The following is an 18,594-nucleotide window of genomic DNA, read 5'->3' on the forward strand; positions in this document are numbered from 1 at the left end:
TTTTTCCTCCTCTATCAGTCAGTCAGCTTATCTGAAATGTTAAATTTTCCTTCCCCTTCAGTGTGATGGGGCAGACTCTTCGACTCAAAACTAACCAGAAAACTGCACTTTTGTCTCAAAGACAAGATATATTTTGAGTTTTTGGATAAATGTGATTTTGGATAATTTTTTTAAAGGCATGTTGGAGAAACAGAAGAGCGAAATACTTGAATAGTTGTAACAGTTGTAAACATGCCCCATCTCTCATGGTATGATCATACATACTAGAATAAAATATATGATATCCAGTCTTGAAACATGAAGCCCATATAAAGTGCTTGAAGGCTAGCTGCAGAAAAAAGGCAGCTATCACATGATATTTCTAGAATCTTTATAAAAATGTAGAAATTGTTGATTAATTCTTTTTCCATATTTGCCTCCAGGAGAGTTCCCAGCCTTACAAACCCGGATGCGAGCCGTGCTCAGGGTGGAAGTGGAAGCGGTCAAGTTTTTAAAGGAGGAGCCTCATAAGTTGGACAGCATGCTGAAAAGGGTCAAGAGCCTGACGGACACACTCAGCAGCCTGAGAAGGTACGAGGGGAAAAGACGGTGAAAGAACGTCAGTGGAGATAAGAGTACAAAAATAGAGAGGAGGGCAGAGAGTCAGTGAGAGGGGGAATTGAAGATGGAAAACAAAAAGCGCCCTGCAGAGCTCCTCTCAAGGGTCTATGATGTGGGAGATTGTACTGTTTGATTATACTGGCAGGACTGAGTTCATCCCATCAAAGAGGCCATTCTGTGCAGACCGAGGAGTGTGTTGATGTACTTCCATTGCCTTCACTGAACCGATAAGTGAATTAATTTGGTGAACACTGCAGCGCCTCATTTCCATTTTAATATGTCACTGATACCGAAGTCTCGCTTGAGTTTGGCTCGCTAGCTCTCTGTGACAGGGAGTCAACCCTGTTACTAAACCAGTGACACTGAAGGCACGCTTCTCGTGAGCTTTCATCTTGTCATTGTAGACTTGTTGCACTAACATATAATATTTTGTAGTGATGGAGAATTGATCGCAAAATGTCAACAAATATTTTACACCAGAACATGTCACCGGTGAAGAGAGAAGCATGCATTCTTCTTTTTCAAAAGGTGATGCAAGATTTCTCATACAAGGTTATCAGTACAGGGTTAAAGGCATTTCTGTGGAGCAGTTTCCCACCCTTGTGGCCCAATTATTGAAAAAACATGCTCCAGTACCTTTTTGGGAGACAAAATGCGTGCTGAACTGTCCTCTTGGGAGCTCAAATGTGCTAAGGTGCTTTCTTGGAAGTCAGAGTGCTCTAAAGTGCCCTCTTGGGAGCCAAAATGTGCACTGAAGTGCTCTCTTTGCTGGGTAAACAGGAAAAACTGCCACTTTGGGCGGCAAAACACATACGCCGCATTACTGTCCTCTTTAGAGCCAAAACACACACTTCAACGCCCTCTTAAGAGCCAAAATATGCACTAATGTGCCCTCTTTTGAGGCAAAAACATGTGCCTAAGTTCCATGAAACACATGGAAGTTAGTGCCCCTTCTGTGCCTTTTCTTCCTTTTTGCCCCTGCCCTTCAAAAAGTCCGTGCAAGCCTCTGGCTCAAAGTGTCAAAAAATCTGTATATTGATACATCACAGTGCACAAGGAGTGTTATTTAGAATCAGTCAAAACAAAATTGTTCATTGGATTCAAAACCAGGTGAATGTGTTATTGTACATGTTTTTAATGAGATTAGAGGAAATTCAAGAGGACTATCAAGTCAAAATAAGTTACAGTTAACTTTTTTAAATAAAAAGTTAACTTTTAATGTGACCCTGAAACTAAGACTCCATTGGAAAGGATTCCTTTTTTTCTTTTTCCCCCTCTCTCTATATGTGGTTTTGAACACATACTGTTTCCCTCCCCTCTCCAGATGTGTCTCTGAGAGCTCTCAGAAAGCTCCTGATTCATCGGCTAATGTCCCAGTGGAAAACAGCCCCTCAGCAGCTGCAGCAGCAGCAGAAGCTCCCACATCCGCCAAGCCGGAGCCCCAGAGCTCCACCATCAAGTCAGAGGTGATGCCTTCCTCTCCGGTGGTCATCCACCATGTCCAGAGCTCCCCGGTCCACATGCAGCAGTCCCAGCAGTCTGCAGCCTTGACGGCTCAGCCCAGTCCTCCACTAACCCCGAGTCCTAACCCAGGGAAGAGTCAAGGACGGGAGTCTCCGAAGGCGGCAGCATCGGACCCACCAAGTCCTGCACGCCTCAAGAAGATGAATGGGAACCCAGCGACTAATGGGAACGGCCCTGTCAACCAGGGTCTTGTTATCGAGGAGCTGCAGAACAGCAAGGAAAAGAGCAAAAACAGAGCGATGTCCATAGAGGTAAGTTCAGATGCCAAGGAGCTGCCCTCTGGTCCTTTTTATTTATTTTTTATTTTTTTTACAAGACCCAACACTTTTTATGGAAGCCTGTTTCCCACCAGTAAAAAGAAAATGTTTATAAAAAAAGGTAGCTCATGATTATAAGACACTAGGTCATGATTATGAGATAGCACATCAAAATTATGAAATAGTAAGTCGTAGTAAGTAAGTAATTATGACTTGAGCCAACCACTAGTGGACTCTATGCATGCAACACTTCCGCATTGATGTGAGGATTTTTAGGCATTCCTGGTTACTGAAAGAAACTTCAGAAAGTGACAGCAGTTAGTGTTATGATGTCAAAGATAAAATAAATAAGGTGTTTGCTGGAGGTGCCTAAAGTGTCTGTCAATGACATCCGAAGAATTGTCCGGTTATCTAGTCGTGAAATTGTAAATGTCTTAATTTCTTTGCAAATTTTGAGGTAATTTGCTAACAATAGCTAGCCTGAGCTGGAAGCTTTGCTTTCGTGGTTTAAGTTATGGTCCCATCCTGCTTCAGGTTAATTATACCGTAAAATAAGTTTAATCATCTGTACATACCTTTCACTTCTTGTGTTTGTACTTTTATTAAAGTACAAGGTAAAACTGGGCTACAAATGAGTTATTGTATGTTATATTGTGTATTGTTGATTGGTATGAATGTATGAATGATTGAGTGAATGTGAGCAGCACTTATGTGCATGACAAATTTACCTTCAGGGACAAAAAAGTTTGTCTTATCTTATCTAATCTCTCCAAAAGCTCACTAACACATTACTCTCTCAAGAGACTCCTGTTCCATACATTTATCATGCTAGAAATCTCAAAATTGTTTTTTTATATAAACCGTAGCTTCAGGGCAACATACATAGAAGCCAATTTAGAACTATTAATTTTTATTAGGGCTGCACGATTATCGCAACCGCAATCGCAATCGCAATCGCAATGTCAGCACATGCAATTCAGATTTTTCTCCATGATAACCAAGCAAGCGTGTAGACTCATCATGACACAACTTTTTTTATTAAATCGCAAGCACAATCGCAATCGCAATATTGTCCACCTAATCGCAAATCGCACCTTTTCCCCAAATCGTGCAGCTCTACTTTTTATGAGTTAGTATCTTCCATAGTTCTCCTCTCACAGTCCTTTTTTGTCATTTGCTGCCAGGCCGCAGAAAAGGAATGGGAGGAGAGGAGGCAGAACATGGGTCATTACGATGGAAAGGAGTTTGAGACGATTCTGCAGGAGGCCCAGGCCAACATGATGAAAGGCATACCTAATCTAGAGGTGGAAGACAACCCTGCAGTGCCCCCTGTGGCCACCGGAGAGCAATCAGACATCAAAAACAACCCTGTGGAGCCACAGCCAGGTACAAATCCAACCAAATAAAATGAAGAAGACTAATTGTCCAATGTGCTGCCTACAGATATAAAAAACAATGTATTTACTTATCTTGACAGAAGAGACCCAGCCTGAGCCCCCCTCTGACAAAACAGTCAAGAAGGTTCCTGAGAAGCTCCCGAAGCCTGTGATGGAGAAACCTGCCAAACCTGCACTGGAGAGACCCTCCAAGACTGCCACTAAACCAGCTCCCATTGACAGTTTGACCAAGCAGGGGTCTGAGAAGGCCAGCAAGTCCCCACCACCTCCTCCTCCTCCCAGGAAGACCTTTAACAGCTCGAGCTCAGGCATGACCACCACGCGCTCCGGTGAGGTGGTCTACACAAACAGGAAGGAGTCTGTATCGGCTCAGGTTGGTCTGATAAGAGATGTTCATATACAGGGTTTTTTGTTTGTTTTTTTCATGTTCTAATTTGTTTACTTTTTTTTTCCTGTCTCATACATTTTACCAGGAGGTTGAGGAGGAAGCTCCGTCTCCCTCTCCCCAAAACAAGCCTGCCAAGATCCCCCCAGAAACCAAGCCGAAGCCAGCCACCCCTCCACCTGTCACTGCTTCTGTGACCAGAGAAGAGGAAGATGAAGGGGACAAAATCATGGCAGAGCTCCAGGTTAGATGCATACACACACTCACACACACACAGATTCTCTTCATGTCAACAAAAGCGTCTGCGTCTGCTCATTTCTGCATTTTTGGAGTGGGTGATCTATTACTTCTCCTCATGGTGATTCACTTTCTAGCTTTGGGGGAGTGGTTGGTGAAGTGGAGACACTCAAACTTCTTTCTTCCTCAAAATCCTTCTCCCCCACTTTCCCTTCACTTTCCCAACTCTTCAGGTTTTCCAGAAGTGCACAGTTAAGGATGTAGGGGTGAAAAATTTGGTAGAACCCCCTACTCGAATTGAACCACAAATCAGAGAACTCAGACCGGGGCCCTTATTGCCCCTCAAAGAGAAAAAGGTAAAATGTGCATCGCCGCGCAGCTCCACAGCTAACTGCCTGCCTCTGCCGACCCTCTGAAACAATCACTGGCTGTGTCTTAACCCTTAATCAACCTCTGCACCCTTGCTTTGGCCCCGAGAGAAACCTGTAACAGCTGCCTTCAAAAAGCTCCTTTCCTTGCTGCCTCAGTTTCCTTCACTCTTGTGATTCTGCTGGATATCACAACTTGATTATTTCAGGATTAAGTCTGCATAAAATGAAGCTTCTGAAAAGATGCTGTGTCTTTTGCGTGTCTGGACCAGACAGTGATGTGTTCTGCCACTGGTTTAACTTTTTCTTGTCCTCTTCTTCCAAATCAATAAAGACCTGGGTGCTGTATTCCACAGGCAATTCAATCGTCTTCTGTCTTTCTTTAATAACACGTCTTCATACAAAAATCAACACTTTTCCTTCAGACACCTGTTTTTGCAGACTTGGTTCACTAGAGGTCAGTCTGGCCACTTTGCATGCTACTCTACCCAACTTGTACTTTTCTTAAGAATCACTTTTCTGTTTCCTTTGTCTTTGCACAACTTTACTTCAGTTTGCTTCCCCAGCTTTACACCTAGATAACTGGCACAATCCCATTATTAATTTTCACACTCAAAGCTAATCAATGTACACATTTAATGTCATATATTTGTATAAATGTGATTAAATAAACTGCTTCATGGACAAGATGCTGAGACTTCAAATTAGTTTAGTCAGAGCTTGAAGTGAAAATAGTTGGCTGGTACAACCGCATTTCTTATAATGTTGGCACACTGTGTTTGCAGATTATTTAAACCCATTTTGAGATGAGGTTCACTAGTCTGTGAGAGACTGCATGAGCTTCACAGCAGACCTTTCCTAGGCAAATTTCACAAAGGATGTAAGGATTTCATTAGTGCTGCACGATTTTGGGAAAAGGTGCGATTTGCGATTAGGTGGACAATATTGCGATTGCGATTGCGATTGTGATTGGGATTGTGCTTGCGATTTAATAGAAAAAAGTTGTGTCATGATGAGTCTACAGACTTGCTTGGTTATCATGGAGAAAAATCTGAATTGCATGTGCTGACATTGCGATTGCTATTGCGATAATCGTGCAGCCCTAGATTTCATTACATACACTGGAGCTGAACTGTCAAAACGTTAAAGGACAGAAGAGCAGGAGAGTGACAGAGCGTAGGCTAAAGGCTAAAACTTGGGCTTAGATGTTTGTAATGATGTTTATGTCAGCACACATACGGCAGTTATTCTGCAGTGATCTGTTAAAACTTGAGAGTCTATCAATAAAATAGAGTTTAAAATGAAGGTGAGGTTAGCACTAGATATAGTTTACAAATTCAAAAGTTGCTTGATTTCTTGTTTCATGCAACAGCATAACATAACTGTTAATAAAAACATAACTTTGTTGCTTTTTATCCAGTAAGAAGTTGTTTTGAACAAAGAAAAGTAATGTTAAAAAGATCTGCTCTCCATTCATTTGCTTCAAAACACATAAACCCCTGGCAAGAATCATGTCCTCACAACAGTGTGTGCCAGTGCTCATGGGAAACTGAGTCCCTAGAAAACACTAGCTTTTGCAGACAGTCCGTACAGCCCCTTTAAGAAAGTTTTGTACACCAGATCATCGTTTTATGTGCCCATGCAATGGATAGCTTACACCAGTGATTCCCAAAGTGGGGGTCAGGGTGCCCTGGGTGGTTACGAAACACTCATTAAGGGGGTTAAGAAATGCCTTCCAGAGTTAAAAATTATAAATAGTTGCATATTTTGCACATTATTGTAAGAATATAAAAAAATAATAGGCCTAAAACTTTATATTAAACAATGCAAACAGAAAAGTTTAGTCTGCTAACTACATTTGGCAAACTAGCCAATATAATAACAGTGTCAGTGTAAGAAGGTTAATATGTGCACAGAGTTAGTCTTATTTTCTACATATCAGCCAAATGAAATATCTCAGGTGTTTTACTTTTTGTTCATTTCTGACATTTTTGATTGGTTTGTTTGTGTATTCACACAACAACAAACCAAATTCGGCATGTACTACTACAGCATGGCTCGGTAGTAGAAGGGGCCATGTGCTAAACTGGTCCTCTTGCATTTCTGACTTGTCCCTTATTATGAACAACTAGGGCATCCTGAAACAAACAAACAAACAAAATCACAACAAAGGAGGCCTCAAACTGCTGAGCAGCTAAGATCCTATATGAAGTGAGAATGGGACATATTTCACTTTTATAACTCCAGGAGCTGGTCTATCTGGTATCCAAATGTTTACAGAGTGTTGTTGAAAGAAGAAGTGATGCAGCATAGTGAGGACAGCAACATGCCCCCAACTGTATTAAAACATGACATTGAATTTAAAATGAGCACAAAGTTTTCATGCAGCAATAACATTTTGTAATTTCAACATTTGGAGGGTTATTTTGCATTATTTTAGCAAAATGAATGGTTAAAATGATCTGCAAACATCAAAACATTCTGTTTTTAACACAGAATCTGTTTTTTTTAATTAAGTTTGTGGCTATTATAAATGATAAAAAATTCTGCAATGGGTAATTTTCCCAGAATTGTAGCTCAAGTATTAAACTGATGAGTAAGCAGTGCAAGAAGTCGTTTGCACAGTGCCACCGGTATTTTATGAACAAAACAGGAAACAGGATGTGAAAGGTTAATAAAAAAATTACATCTGAAACCAGAAACAGTTTCTCAAAACACAGAGCAATTCTACTGTTGAAAAAAATAAAAATTTCACAGTGAATGCCCCAAAAAGAGACGAGAAAAAATTATACCTGGCTTATAATGCTGCAATTAAAGCTGCACTTTTAAAGTAGTCCTCCCTGCATGCATTTGTCAGCACAGTTTGAAATATCACAGCTGCATATAAAAATGATGTCATATACCAGGAGTCATTTGTGCAGCCCACACTGTATGCAGTTACACACCAGTTGCACAGTAATATTATTCCCTCACACACTGTCCTAGCAGAGCTCAGAACCCAGTCGTGAGGATAAAGATCCAGACACAGATGAAAACGGGAACACTACTCTGAGACAAAGCCAGGGGGTATGTATGACTTTACGCTTCTAATATCATTTTCAAGCATTTTGAATGTATGCACAAGAACTGGAAAGACTTTGATCAGCTGCTCCTTCCTTTCTCAGGTCATTTATTATGTAACCGGTCAGATCCCCAAAGAGCATCCACCCCCGCCTGGAACAGAGGAAACCCCCGAACACAGAGAACCTGCTCAGCCTCCATCACAGGTGTCAAATGTCAATGTTAATGACAATTCTTCAAGCCAGCAGCAGCCGCAGCAGCAGCAGCCACTGCCTCCACCACCTAAATCCCCAGTAACACCACCGCCGATCTCCCCCAAACCTGTGGGACTTAAAGCGTTCAAACTTCCAAGGAAGCAAGTAAAACGCTCTGAATCCTTGAAGACCAGTGCGGAAATGGAGAAGGGGAAAGCTCTGAACAAAATTAACACTGAAAAGAAAAGTAAAGTTGTCCAGCAAAATGTTTCTACTGTTAAGAAAACAATACCAGAGCCTGTGACGACCACAACCACTACGATTGTTAAGGAGGTGCAAAAAACTTCTGTTGCTCTAGTGAATCCATCTCCCATCGTGGAGAGTAAAACACCTAAAGATAACTGTGAGGATGATAATGAGGAAGCCAGTCTTAGTCCAGATCTACCAGGAGAAGAGCCCCCTCCACCCCCTGACAACATAGCATTCATGATCACGAACACAAAAGTTCAGGCACTGTCCTGTGGCGAATACCAGGAACTGGTCAATGCCAAGAGAGGGAGTGTCCAGACTGTGACTGTAGGGAACGCTGCCAATCGAGAGGATTCCACTGAACCACAGGACAACGGCTTCAACAAAAAGCCCGTCATCATCATTTTCGATGAACCCATGGACATCCGCTCTGCCTACAAGCGTCTCTCCACCATCTTTGAATGTGAGGAGGAACTGGATAGGATGCTGGCAGCAGAGCGCATCGACGAGGAAAGCGAAGAGTCAGACACGGACAGAAGCGGAGGGCAGAGTGTAACATCTGGAGGGGATGAGGTGGTTGATGGCAAAAAGGTCTCTTCACAGGGTAATGTGGACCGTGTTAGCCTGTCATCAACATCTTCTTCGTCAACCTCAGAGCTGACGGACAGTGGAGTCCAAGAGCCAGAGGGTGATGCCAAGCAGGATGGGAAGAAGAAGTTCAAGTTCAAGTTCCCAAAGAAACAGCTGGCGGCTCTGACCCAGGCTATCCGAACTGGCACCAAGTCTGGGAAGAAGACATTGCAGGTGGTTGTGTATGAAGACGAGGAGGAAAGTGATGGAACCATCAGGCAGCACAAAGAGGCAAAGAGATTTGAGATTGCGCGATCAAAGTCCGTAGCAGAGCCACCAACGGAAACAGGCTCAATTGTCTCGAAGAAGCCGAGCTCTGACTCCATGGGCAGGACGAATGAGATCCGTAAGAACACCTATAAGACGCTGGACAGCCTGGAGCAGACCATCAAGCAGCTGGAGACCACTATCAGTGAGATGGGACCGTGCTCCCCTGGGGAGGAGGTGAAAACGGGCAATGGGAAAAGCTCAGAAGGATTGGGGCTGAAGAGGTCATCCTCTCTCCCTACATCCAGAGCGTCAGGTCCTAAGGTACCAAGCAAAAATTCACTGCTGAAGAAGACTAAACCTCAGCTTCTTCCTCGCCCTGTAGTCGTCCCTACTACCACCACCACCATCACCACTATTCCCAGTGCCCCCAGCACCGAACAACAGGTCTCTCTTTAGCTCTTGTTGCTCCGGGAGGCTTTGGGTCCTTCTTTTTTTCAGTCTACCTTCACTTCAACCCTAACCACAGAATCACAAAATCATTAATCCTCTCCACAGGTGCTTGGAAATATCTGAAATGTCCCCTGTGGTCTTCTCCCTCTGTGAAATCATGGTGACATGATTGGGGGTGGCATTTTATTTTACTGGGCTCCTGGCTACCATGTTTCTCCTTCAGATCATTGCTAAAACTGAGGTTTTCAGCAAGGCAACTCATCAAAGACACACTCGTGATGTCTAAACTGATCTAACTTACCCTTGAATCAATCCTTGAATGCATGTACTACTGTGTATTGACGTAAAGGTTTTTTTTCACTGGGTGCATGATCTTTCACTGGTGTTAATGTTGAAGTTCTTTAATCTCTGTAAGTGCCTTGATTTTTCATACTTCCTATGTGGTGTGTTTTTTTTCTTTCTTTTGTTTTATTTCTTGTCCTGTTTTTTCGTTTGGATCCCCTTGCAGAACACCAGTGTCGCTTCCCCTACTAGTCGGATGCCCGTCCCTTTGTCTACGAAGTCCAGGCAGTCGCCGGGTACAACAGACAAAGCAGGAAAACAGCAAAAACTGCAGGACGCTCAGAGGCAGTTCCGACAGGTAGTTTTACTGTAGGGCCTTACCAGAGACTAGAGGTAACAAACGTATAGGGATGGAAACATGAGGCATGTGTTATTAGGGAGAAAAGACTACCAAAGCTGTGAAATGTCCAGTGTTTTAAAAAAAAGTAAAGCCACTGTAGTGACTGGATCTGTTAATGTTTCTCTCGAGTCTGCTCTGACGAGAAGGCATGCTTGACTCTTGACTGTTACCCCATAACATCACTGTACTGTATGCTTCTGCATGTCCACACTGCTCATGGTTTCACTGTGTTGGTGACTAAACAAAACAAAAAACAAAAGTGGGAAAAAAATGGCAAAGAAAAGTGGAATCCTATCCCGTCATCATCTGAGTTTGTCATCACATCTCCAGATCCCATCACAGCTGAGCTCCTTAAACAGTGTTGCCAAATCCCCAGGATGCTTACGGCTCTGTCCCAAACACAAACCTAACTGACAATTCGGGCTCGGCTCTTTCTCACAATGCACCTCTGCTCCAAAACCCAACATTACTGCACAGCTTCTTAACCACACGGTGATACATTTCCTTACCCTCAAGACCCTTGCCGCGACTCACTATCTTGCACCATCAGCGGAATACTGCCCCCACATTTTCCCTTTCTGCTCTCACTCTTCAAAGTCCTAACCCTGTCATCTAAACCTCTTCGTATGCATCTCTGCCTAATAACTCCGCCCCCTTTACAACCTCTACAAGAGGTCTAACAGTGTAAGAGATCTGAAAAGAGATGCCCCTCCTGCTTGTTGTTGTGCCGTCTAACCAATGTTGTTTCTTCGCCTCATTTGTCTCACTTTTTCACTTCACTTTGTTAAAAGCAGAGCTTCTTTATGTGTTTTTGTGTCTTTTTAGTCATTTCTTAGTAATATTAATGTTTGTGTAGTCATAGTATGCTTCTATGTGTGTAACTTGTAGTTTTTTTTAACATCGTCTCACCTTTTTTATGTTTTATTTGACCAGTTTTGACAACCAGTTTCTGTTTTGGCATCTCTGTTTGCAGGCTAACGGAAGTGCTAAAAGAGTGGGAGGGGATCATAAAACTACTCCCCCGACTATACCCATCTCTAAAATCCCTGCTTTTTATCCTAGCTCTACTAAAGGCAGCTCCCAGTGTGCACCAAACTCAGATGCTACTAATCCCATTAACCCCTCCTCCTCCTCCTCTCTCTCCTCCTCCTCTTCCTCTGTGACAAAGTCCTCCTCTCACAGTCCTCGTTCCGGTTCCCTCTCCTCCTCCTCCCACATCCCTTCCCTGTCTAACGGATCCCTCAAACTCCCCGCACCCTCACAGCACACAGGTAAAGCTCTCTCGTTCTCCTCGCAGACTACTCAGAATGGTCGAGTGCACTCCTCCTCCACCTCTTCATTCTCCTCCTCCTCCTCTTCCTCCTCTACCCCCTCCCCTCTGTCGCCCACACCTTTGGGCCCGGGCGGAAAGAGCATCCGCACTATACACACCCCCAGCTTCACCAGCTACAGGTCCCACAACGGCAGCAGCGGCAAATCCTGCATCCCAACAGCCACAGCAGCTAAGGACGCTACCTAGACCCAATACGGCCGCTCAGGCCTCACTCTGTAGCAGGTAGACCAGGTCATGTTCCATGTTGTATACTTTTGGCTTGTTGTTTTTTTTTATTTGTGTGTGTTTTTGTAAGTATTACATGCTGCACTCCTCCAAAACCATGTTTTCTTTGACACTGGCATCGTTTCTATCTCCTTTAAGTTGCATTTTCCCAACTTTGAAAACAACACACTCGGATTCTGCTTCTTTCGCGAAGGTGTTCCAGATATTTGTGATAAAATATTTTGTAATGGAACTAAAAAAAATATTTAGTTTGACCACTTTGTAGTTGAAGTGCTCTCATGGTGTTGAAAATCTATTTTTCTTGCTGTAACTATGAATATAGAGAATATATAGAGTCGATGTACAATCGCAACATACCTTGTAAAAAGTTTGTTTTATTTTTCAAACCAGATTGAATAACCATAGTATATTTAATCTTCTATATTTCTTATGTTGCCAGACATTAAACAAAGCCCTTGTAAATGCCTTTTATGAATGTATACATAATGTATACAGACATTTTAAAGTTAAACTCATTATTAACCTCTGTTTTCTAAGAGTATTTTCTCATTTTTTGACCATGTGAACTGCCAATTTCTTTTACAGATGTGGTGTTTCCATTTTAGTGTGACTATTTGCCAAAGTTGTTGTACAATGACCCACTTCCAGTCTAACCAAGTCACAGGGTGTAGGGGAATTTACATGCACTGTGAGCACAGTGTTGTGGCTGAAGTGTTGACCACTGTGTTCACACCGCTGGTCTCAATTTGTTTAAGTTAACACGTCTCGTTGTTTAAACAGAAATTGTACTAAAAGCAAAAGTGATGAATTCGTTCTACCATGTGTACATAGACGCTTCTACTAAGAAAATGAGTAGTTTTTTTAACATACCAAAGTTTATTTGTATGCATGCCTTTCGAATACTTTAGGAGAGTGGTGTAAAAGAATGACGTTTGCACAGATAGATTTTTGTAAATATCTGGTTTTCTCTCATTTTGTAAAGCTTTAAATCATACTATAACAGAGCAGTGTGCTAAAGACAAAACTGTGTTGGAGTAGCAAAAAATAAAGAACTTGCATGCTTGTAATGCACTGAGCTTTTATGTTTTTTTTTAATTGTTTGTGGTTTCCTGTGTGATTTATTTTTGAGGGAGTGTGTGTGTTCTTGCCTATACGTACTTCAGAGGACCAAGTATTCCTGTCTTAGGTGGACATTTTTAAAAGTCTGCACAAAAAAAATACTTCTCTGACTCTTATTTTGAAAGGGACATTTCACCCTTTACCTCCTTCTGATAGTGCATTTATTTTTGCACTATTCAAGCTACAAGGAAAGTGGTAGTCTGAAAAAGGAACTTACAGAGGTCCTCAAAGGATACTAAAAAAATGTGTGTGTGTGTGTGTGTGTGTGTGTGTGTGTGTGTGTGTGTGTGTGTGTGTGTGTGTGTGTGTGTGTGTGTGTGTGTGTGTGTGTGTGTGTGTGTGTAAATATGCAAATAGAGATGTAAAGCACAACAGAGCAGCTGTCAGTTCTCACTTCCACTTGAAGGTTTGCTGTCACTTTGTGTACCTATTAGTAGGGGTCTGTATTTTAACTACAATCACAGGTAAGAATTGACTTTAATATCTATGATAAAATTATTTTTGACAAATTCCATGCATAATGATTGATTCTTTCAGTTAATTTGGAAATTTTGATTCAATAACAGATATTGAAGATGTGCATTTCTCATACTGAAAAATTGTAATTTTAGACTACCCTAAAAAAATTGAAATTGTATGCAAGCTGAAATTTGTTCAATAATATATTTTCAGTGCTTAGTGACGTTAAATTAAACTTATATTTTCTTAATCAGCTTTAAAAAGGGATAAAGGCATGTTTCATTCAATTCAAACTTATCATTTATTTACACCTAATTTGAAGTCCCTGTTATGTATGTAAAAATGTAACTGTGATAAATTTAAGGGGTTTTTTTTAATCCCAGACAATTATTTATATATTTTACGTCTCACAACAACAGTTCCTCTTTCTTAATAAACCTACTTCCGTATGGTGTGCCACATGAGTGGGCATGGTCAAACACCCACTTGCCATATCTTTGTAATGCTTTTGGTTTTGCTATGATGGTAAAGAGTGTGACCAGGTGGATCGTTGGTGAAAAAAAAAATCACGCCACTTGAAGCTGACACTAAACCATCACTCGTAACAGGTTGTTTGTGTCTATGCTACCACAGGCTCTCCACAATAACAATGAACATCTCTGAGGCTCATATGCTGGTGTCCTACAACAGTAGCTCCCAACTTGAGGATGTTTTATTTGCTACATTTTACATCCTCATTTTCATCATCGCTGTGCCTGGGAACGCTCTGGCGCTGTGGGCTTTCTTCCGAAAGGACAGCACATCTCCATCTCAGGTCTTCCTGAGGAATCTGTCTTTTGCAGACATCTCTTATGTCCTCATCTTACCGATGAGAATTGTTTACCATCTGTCTAACAGCCACTGGCCTTTTGGACATGTCACCTGTCAAATAGCAGGCTTCCTGTTTTACCTAAACCTGTACTGCAGCATGTACATTATGAGTTTCATCAGCCTGGACAGATTTCTGGCTGTGGTTCTGCCTTTAAGATCACAAGCAATAAGGAAACCTTTGTATGCAAAGGTAGTCGCTGGCATACTTTGGGCAGTAATCATTGTATCTATGAGTCCAATACTGTTTTTAAAGAAGGATATGACCAATAACTCAACTGGCATCTGCAACAAACTGTACTTAGAAAAGACATCCCCCAAAGCTTTGGTGTCCACAGTTGTGGCATTTGTTCTTCCCCTCAGCACCATAGTGGTCTCCTACATCCTGATTCTACTGAAACTAAGAACAATGAAACAACAGGAAGAGCGGCCTGTGAAGAACAAAGCAGTAAAAATGATCATCCTCATCTTAGTGAACTTCCTGTTGGCTTTTGTGCCCTACCATGTGAGCAGGGTCATCTACATCGAAAAGCACAGTGGCGTCATTACTGCTGCAAGTCATGAGACTCTGAGGCAAGCCAACAGGATCACATCCGCACTGACCTGTGTGAGCGGTGTGCTGGATCCTGTGATGTATTTCTTCCTCAACCAGGCCTATAGAAACAAACTGTATCAGCTCTTCTGTAAAAACAGGGGTGATTGTTAATGAGTAAATATATTGTAATAAATATTATGTACAGCAAAGTTGCTATCTATTTCCATCCCTTTAGAAGAAACTCTCAAATTTTGGAACAGTATTATTATTTTGTAATGAAATTAAATGTGTGACTGCAAAGTAATATAACCATTCTTTTAGCTATTTAGGGAAACATTTTATTATTATTATTATTATTATTATTATTATTATTATTATTATTATTATTGTTATTATTATTATTATTATTATTATTTTATTTTATTTTATTTATATTAAGGGCATGATGTACAATAAGTTAAAAGTATCTACTTTACTTTCTGATCAGATGTCTGCCATATCTTTTTCAGCATGAAGGCACAGGTTTGACATTAAAATGACTTTTAAATCAAGATTTTTATTAACTGAATTCCTCCCCAAAGTTCACTGTTTTCTATTTGTTCATTTTGTACAAGGCTTCATTAAATATTACGAAATAGTACAATGGACATCTTTTACTTCTTAGATCCCGAGTATATATTTTCACAAGGTTCTTTTAATCTAATTTAAATATTTATGGGTATGTAAACAGCATTCTTTTAACATGTTTCTTTGGAAAAATTGACTGTAAAGTGTTTTTACATGATGTAATCAACTCGAGCTTGACCATGTTGAAGGCACTCTCAACAAACCGGAAGTGAGCTCGCTGGCATATAGGATTATTGTCAAAATGGTGAATTAATGCTGCCTTTTTTTGTTGCAGACCAAGTAAAAATATTCACATGCTTTTAACTACAAAAAATGATCACAGATCTGGGTGAGTGCACACAGTTGTACAGAGGAGAACATTGTGGCAGGCTAAACTCTATAAGGATTTACAAGGAACAATAACCTGTCATTAATCTCAACATTTGAGTCTCTTCACAGTATTCCCTCTCAGGTAGGTCATGTTCTCTGTCCATAGCATATTAACTGTCATTGAGCGGTAATTCACAGCAAATGAAAGAAAATAAAACAGTACCTTTTTGGGCATCTTTTTTTTAATATAATTTATTACGTAGATCCCCTCTCCCATGAAAAGTGTAACAGTAACATCTATGTTTTCATACCCTTGGGTTGATGATGATCAAGATAATAACTCCTTGTATGGGTCTCTCTCGCTTATAAGGCGTAATTTGTCTAAATATATCTCCTTTTACTGGCTGAGTCCTTCACTAAAAGTTTTGTTGTGCTCCGTGCGGTTTTACACATTTGTTGGTAGATAAGATATGCTAAAAACGATACTTTACCGCGCACTTCTATATCCGCCCCTTCAGTGTTTACGTTCTTGTGCCTCCAATGTGGCCGCACATCCGAAATCGTAACGTTAGCTCTGGTGCAAACACTATAGTATATGGTCGAAAGCAAACGTTTGAACACCAACTGTTGTGCCCTGAGTCGACATTTTCTACGGCAATGCAGCAAAGTGTAGTATGTAGTTTTTTTATGATTTAAATTTTTATTTTATTTTGAAAAACGAAGTTTCTGGCGTTAAGGTAAGAAGCAGTGTTGCTGTGACCGCATTAAGTCCTAGAACACGAGCACTGCAATACTTTCAGAACTCGACTTTTACCTAGTTTGACTTGCGCGGGCACCCGTACCATCGACTTGTTACCACGGCAGCCAGGAAGAAGCTGTGAAGGGAGCGGACTGTGAGTGTGTTTTTGTCTATTAATGCATTTATCTACGTTTTATTTGTTTATATAAAGACACGGGGCTGTAGCTATGGTTTTGTCGAAGACAAAATAGGTTCCTATGTCAGTTTTGTCGTATGTCAGGTCTGAAAATGTCGGGAGGAAGGTGTGAAACTGTTTTTTTTTCTGTTACGTTAGCTTACCCAGCTTTACCGTTATTTGTCGGCCTGATGGGAACATTAAAAAAAGAATATGTGCCGCTTCCCTTCGTGAAAAGTTGTTTTAATCTGTTATCATAGTAGGAACAGATTTAGCAGTGTTACAGTTTGCATCACGAGTGCTGACATAGGTTTCTCCCAGCTTTCTTGGTTTTATAAAACAAATGATGGATTAGGTATGATCCATATTGGTTATAGACCCAGGAATATGTAGTGGAGTATGTTACCTGAGGGTACTGAATGGTTTCTAAAGGCACAAATGTCTTTCAAGGGTCTTATTGGATTACTTTTATACCCAGAGATTCCCAGTTATCCTTCAAAGATTTTGCAAATGACATCTTTTCAGTTGTTGTTAATTTCCATCCCTTTCCTTCTGTTCTGACTCAGGGGAAGCGATGGGCCCCTGAAAAGGCTAAGCACATTACTGCAGCTTAGGCTGTCACTATGGGCACCGCATCTTCTTTGGTCAGCCCAGGAGAGGTGATCGAGGACGGATATGGAGGTGAAGGCGGGGAGGCCTGCGAGATCCCAGTCGAGGTGAAGCCCAAAGCCAGACTCCTGCGAAGCTCCTTCCGCAGAGCACCCAGAGTCATAGGAGCCAGTTTCAAATCCACAGGTTCTGTCGATCTGGAATATGCAGCCGAGTATGAAAGACTCCGCAAAGAGTATGAGATCTTCCGCGTCAGCAAGAATAATGAGATCTCATCCATGCAGAAGAAGGAAGCCAAGCTGGATGAAGAGAACAAGAGGCTCAGGGCTGAGCTACAGGTACTGATTCACCTAGATTGATTCATCTCATTGTGTACAACAGAATATTTTTAGATGTACAACAGTTATTATGACCATGTTATTCCCTACAGGCTCTGCAGAAAACCTATCAAAAGATTCTGCGAGAAAAAGAGAGCGCTCTTGAGGCAAAGTACCAAGCTATGGAGAGGGCCTCCACCTTCGAACATGACCGTGACAAAGTGAAACGACAATTTAAGGTAAACTCTGCAACACACGTACTGTGAGCATTCTCCTAATAAGTCATGATTGCAGTTGTAACCTCTTGGCTAACCCCCAGATTTTCCGGGAGACAAAAGAAAAGGAGATTCAGGACCTCCTGCGAGCCAAGAGAGATTTAGAGGCCAAATTGCAGCAGTTGCAGGCTCAGGGTATCCAGGTGTATGACCCTAATGAATCTGACTCAGATGACAACCAAACCACAGTTACTGGTAAGACACAGAAAGTAATCAATTCTAACATCTTAGTGTATTCTTTTTAATCAGAACATGAAATCTGGGGTCCTGTTTCGTGAAACTAGATTACAAAAAACTTCCTTTGTTCGCGGGATGTCTCAGCTGCAGGAACACAGTGTGAGTACTGGTCTGGTGGTGTTCTGGGAAGTGAGCCCTCTATGGGAAGTATGATGCAATTGCAGCAGACCTTCCGTGGACCGGAGTTTGCACACAGTTTGATAGATGTGGAGGGGCCATTTGCCAATGTGAGCAGAGGTGAGTAAACATCAGCACTAAAATCAAAACAAACAAAGTAAATAGATATGTTTGTACTTATTACTGCACAAGCGTGTCCCAAAACTCTCTTCATGTTTGTGTGTTTGTGTCAGATGACTGGGACGCTGCAGTGGCGAGCCTGCTTCAGGTCTCCCCTCATGTTCCTCAGGCCTTATGGAGTAACACAGTTCGCTGCTACCTGATCGTCACCCAGGAGACCAAAGCTGAGCTTGATATCTTTGTTAAGGTTGGTTAGATGCTTACTCTGTCTCTTCACAGGTCAGTGTT

General features: G+C 41.6%; 3 protein-coding genes across 14 annotated transcripts in view; all 3 read left to right on the forward strand.

Annotated features, from left to right (window-relative positions):
- The window catches only part of kiaa1217 (KIAA1217 ortholog), a 153,484-nt gene extending 140,639 nt beyond the window's left edge, over window positions 1-12,845 (forward strand). For 6 of the 12 annotated variants that reach the window (XM_074693250.1, XM_074693245.1, XM_074693247.1 and 3 more), the window contains 10 exons: window positions 423-570; window positions 1,925-2,375; window positions 3,566-3,767; window positions 3,859-4,151; window positions 4,252-4,407; window positions 4,634-4,756; window positions 7,754-7,834; window positions 7,933-9,555; window positions 10,070-10,201; window positions 11,217-12,845. In XM_074693250.1, the coding sequence (XP_074549351.1) occupies window positions 423-570; window positions 1,925-2,375; window positions 3,566-3,767; window positions 3,859-4,151; window positions 4,252-4,407; window positions 4,634-4,756; window positions 7,754-7,834; window positions 7,933-9,555; window positions 10,070-10,201; window positions 11,217-11,762 (3,755 nt within the window). In that variant the 3' untranslated portion in view covers window positions 11,763-12,845. The remainder of the gene's footprint in view (window positions 1-422; window positions 571-1,924; window positions 2,376-3,565; window positions 3,768-3,858; window positions 4,152-4,251; window positions 4,408-4,633; window positions 4,757-7,753; window positions 7,835-7,932; window positions 9,556-10,069; window positions 10,202-11,216) is intronic. The other 6 variants (XM_074693252.1, XM_074693248.1, XM_074693246.1 and 3 more) reach the window with 6 other exon arrangements.
- Window positions 12,846-14,028: 1,183 nt separating this feature from the next.
- Window positions 14,029-14,952, forward strand: LOC141807840 (uracil nucleotide/cysteinyl leukotriene receptor). Its single transcript, XM_074694058.1, has one exon. It carries the CDS (start codon window positions 14,029-14,031, stop codon window positions 14,950-14,952), a length of 924 nt encoding a protein of 307 aa, XP_074550159.1.
- A 1,607-nt stretch (window positions 14,953-16,559) lies between these two features.
- The window catches only part of nphp3 (nephronophthisis 3), a 37,172-nt gene continuing 35,137 nt past the window's right edge, over window positions 16,560-18,594 (forward strand). Inside the window, exons 1-6 of the mRNA XM_074693271.1 lie at window positions 16,560-16,610; window positions 17,198-17,578; window positions 17,671-17,796; window positions 17,877-18,027; window positions 18,154-18,306; window positions 18,420-18,553. Coding sequence (XP_074549372.1) covers window positions 17,255-17,578; window positions 17,671-17,796; window positions 17,877-18,027; window positions 18,154-18,306; window positions 18,420-18,553 — 888 coding nt within the window. The 5' untranslated portion in view covers window positions 16,560-16,610; window positions 17,198-17,254. The remainder of the gene's footprint in view (window positions 16,611-17,197; window positions 17,579-17,670; window positions 17,797-17,876; window positions 18,028-18,153; window positions 18,307-18,419; window positions 18,554-18,594) is intronic.

Source organism: Halichoeres trimaculatus, unplaced genomic scaffold (genome assembly GCF_033239565.1).
Source record: "Halichoeres trimaculatus isolate MK-OKI-2021-1 unplaced genomic scaffold, fHalTri1.1 fHalTri1_scaffold_18, whole genome shotgun sequence".
NCBI lineage: Eukaryota > Metazoa > Chordata > Actinopteri > Labriformes > Labridae > Halichoeres > Halichoeres trimaculatus.

Coding starts and splice junctions, on each gene's coding strand:
- LOC141807840 (XM_074694058.1), top strand. CDS start 14,029: ATGAACATCTCTGAGGCTCATATGCTGGTGTCCTACAACAGTAGCTCC.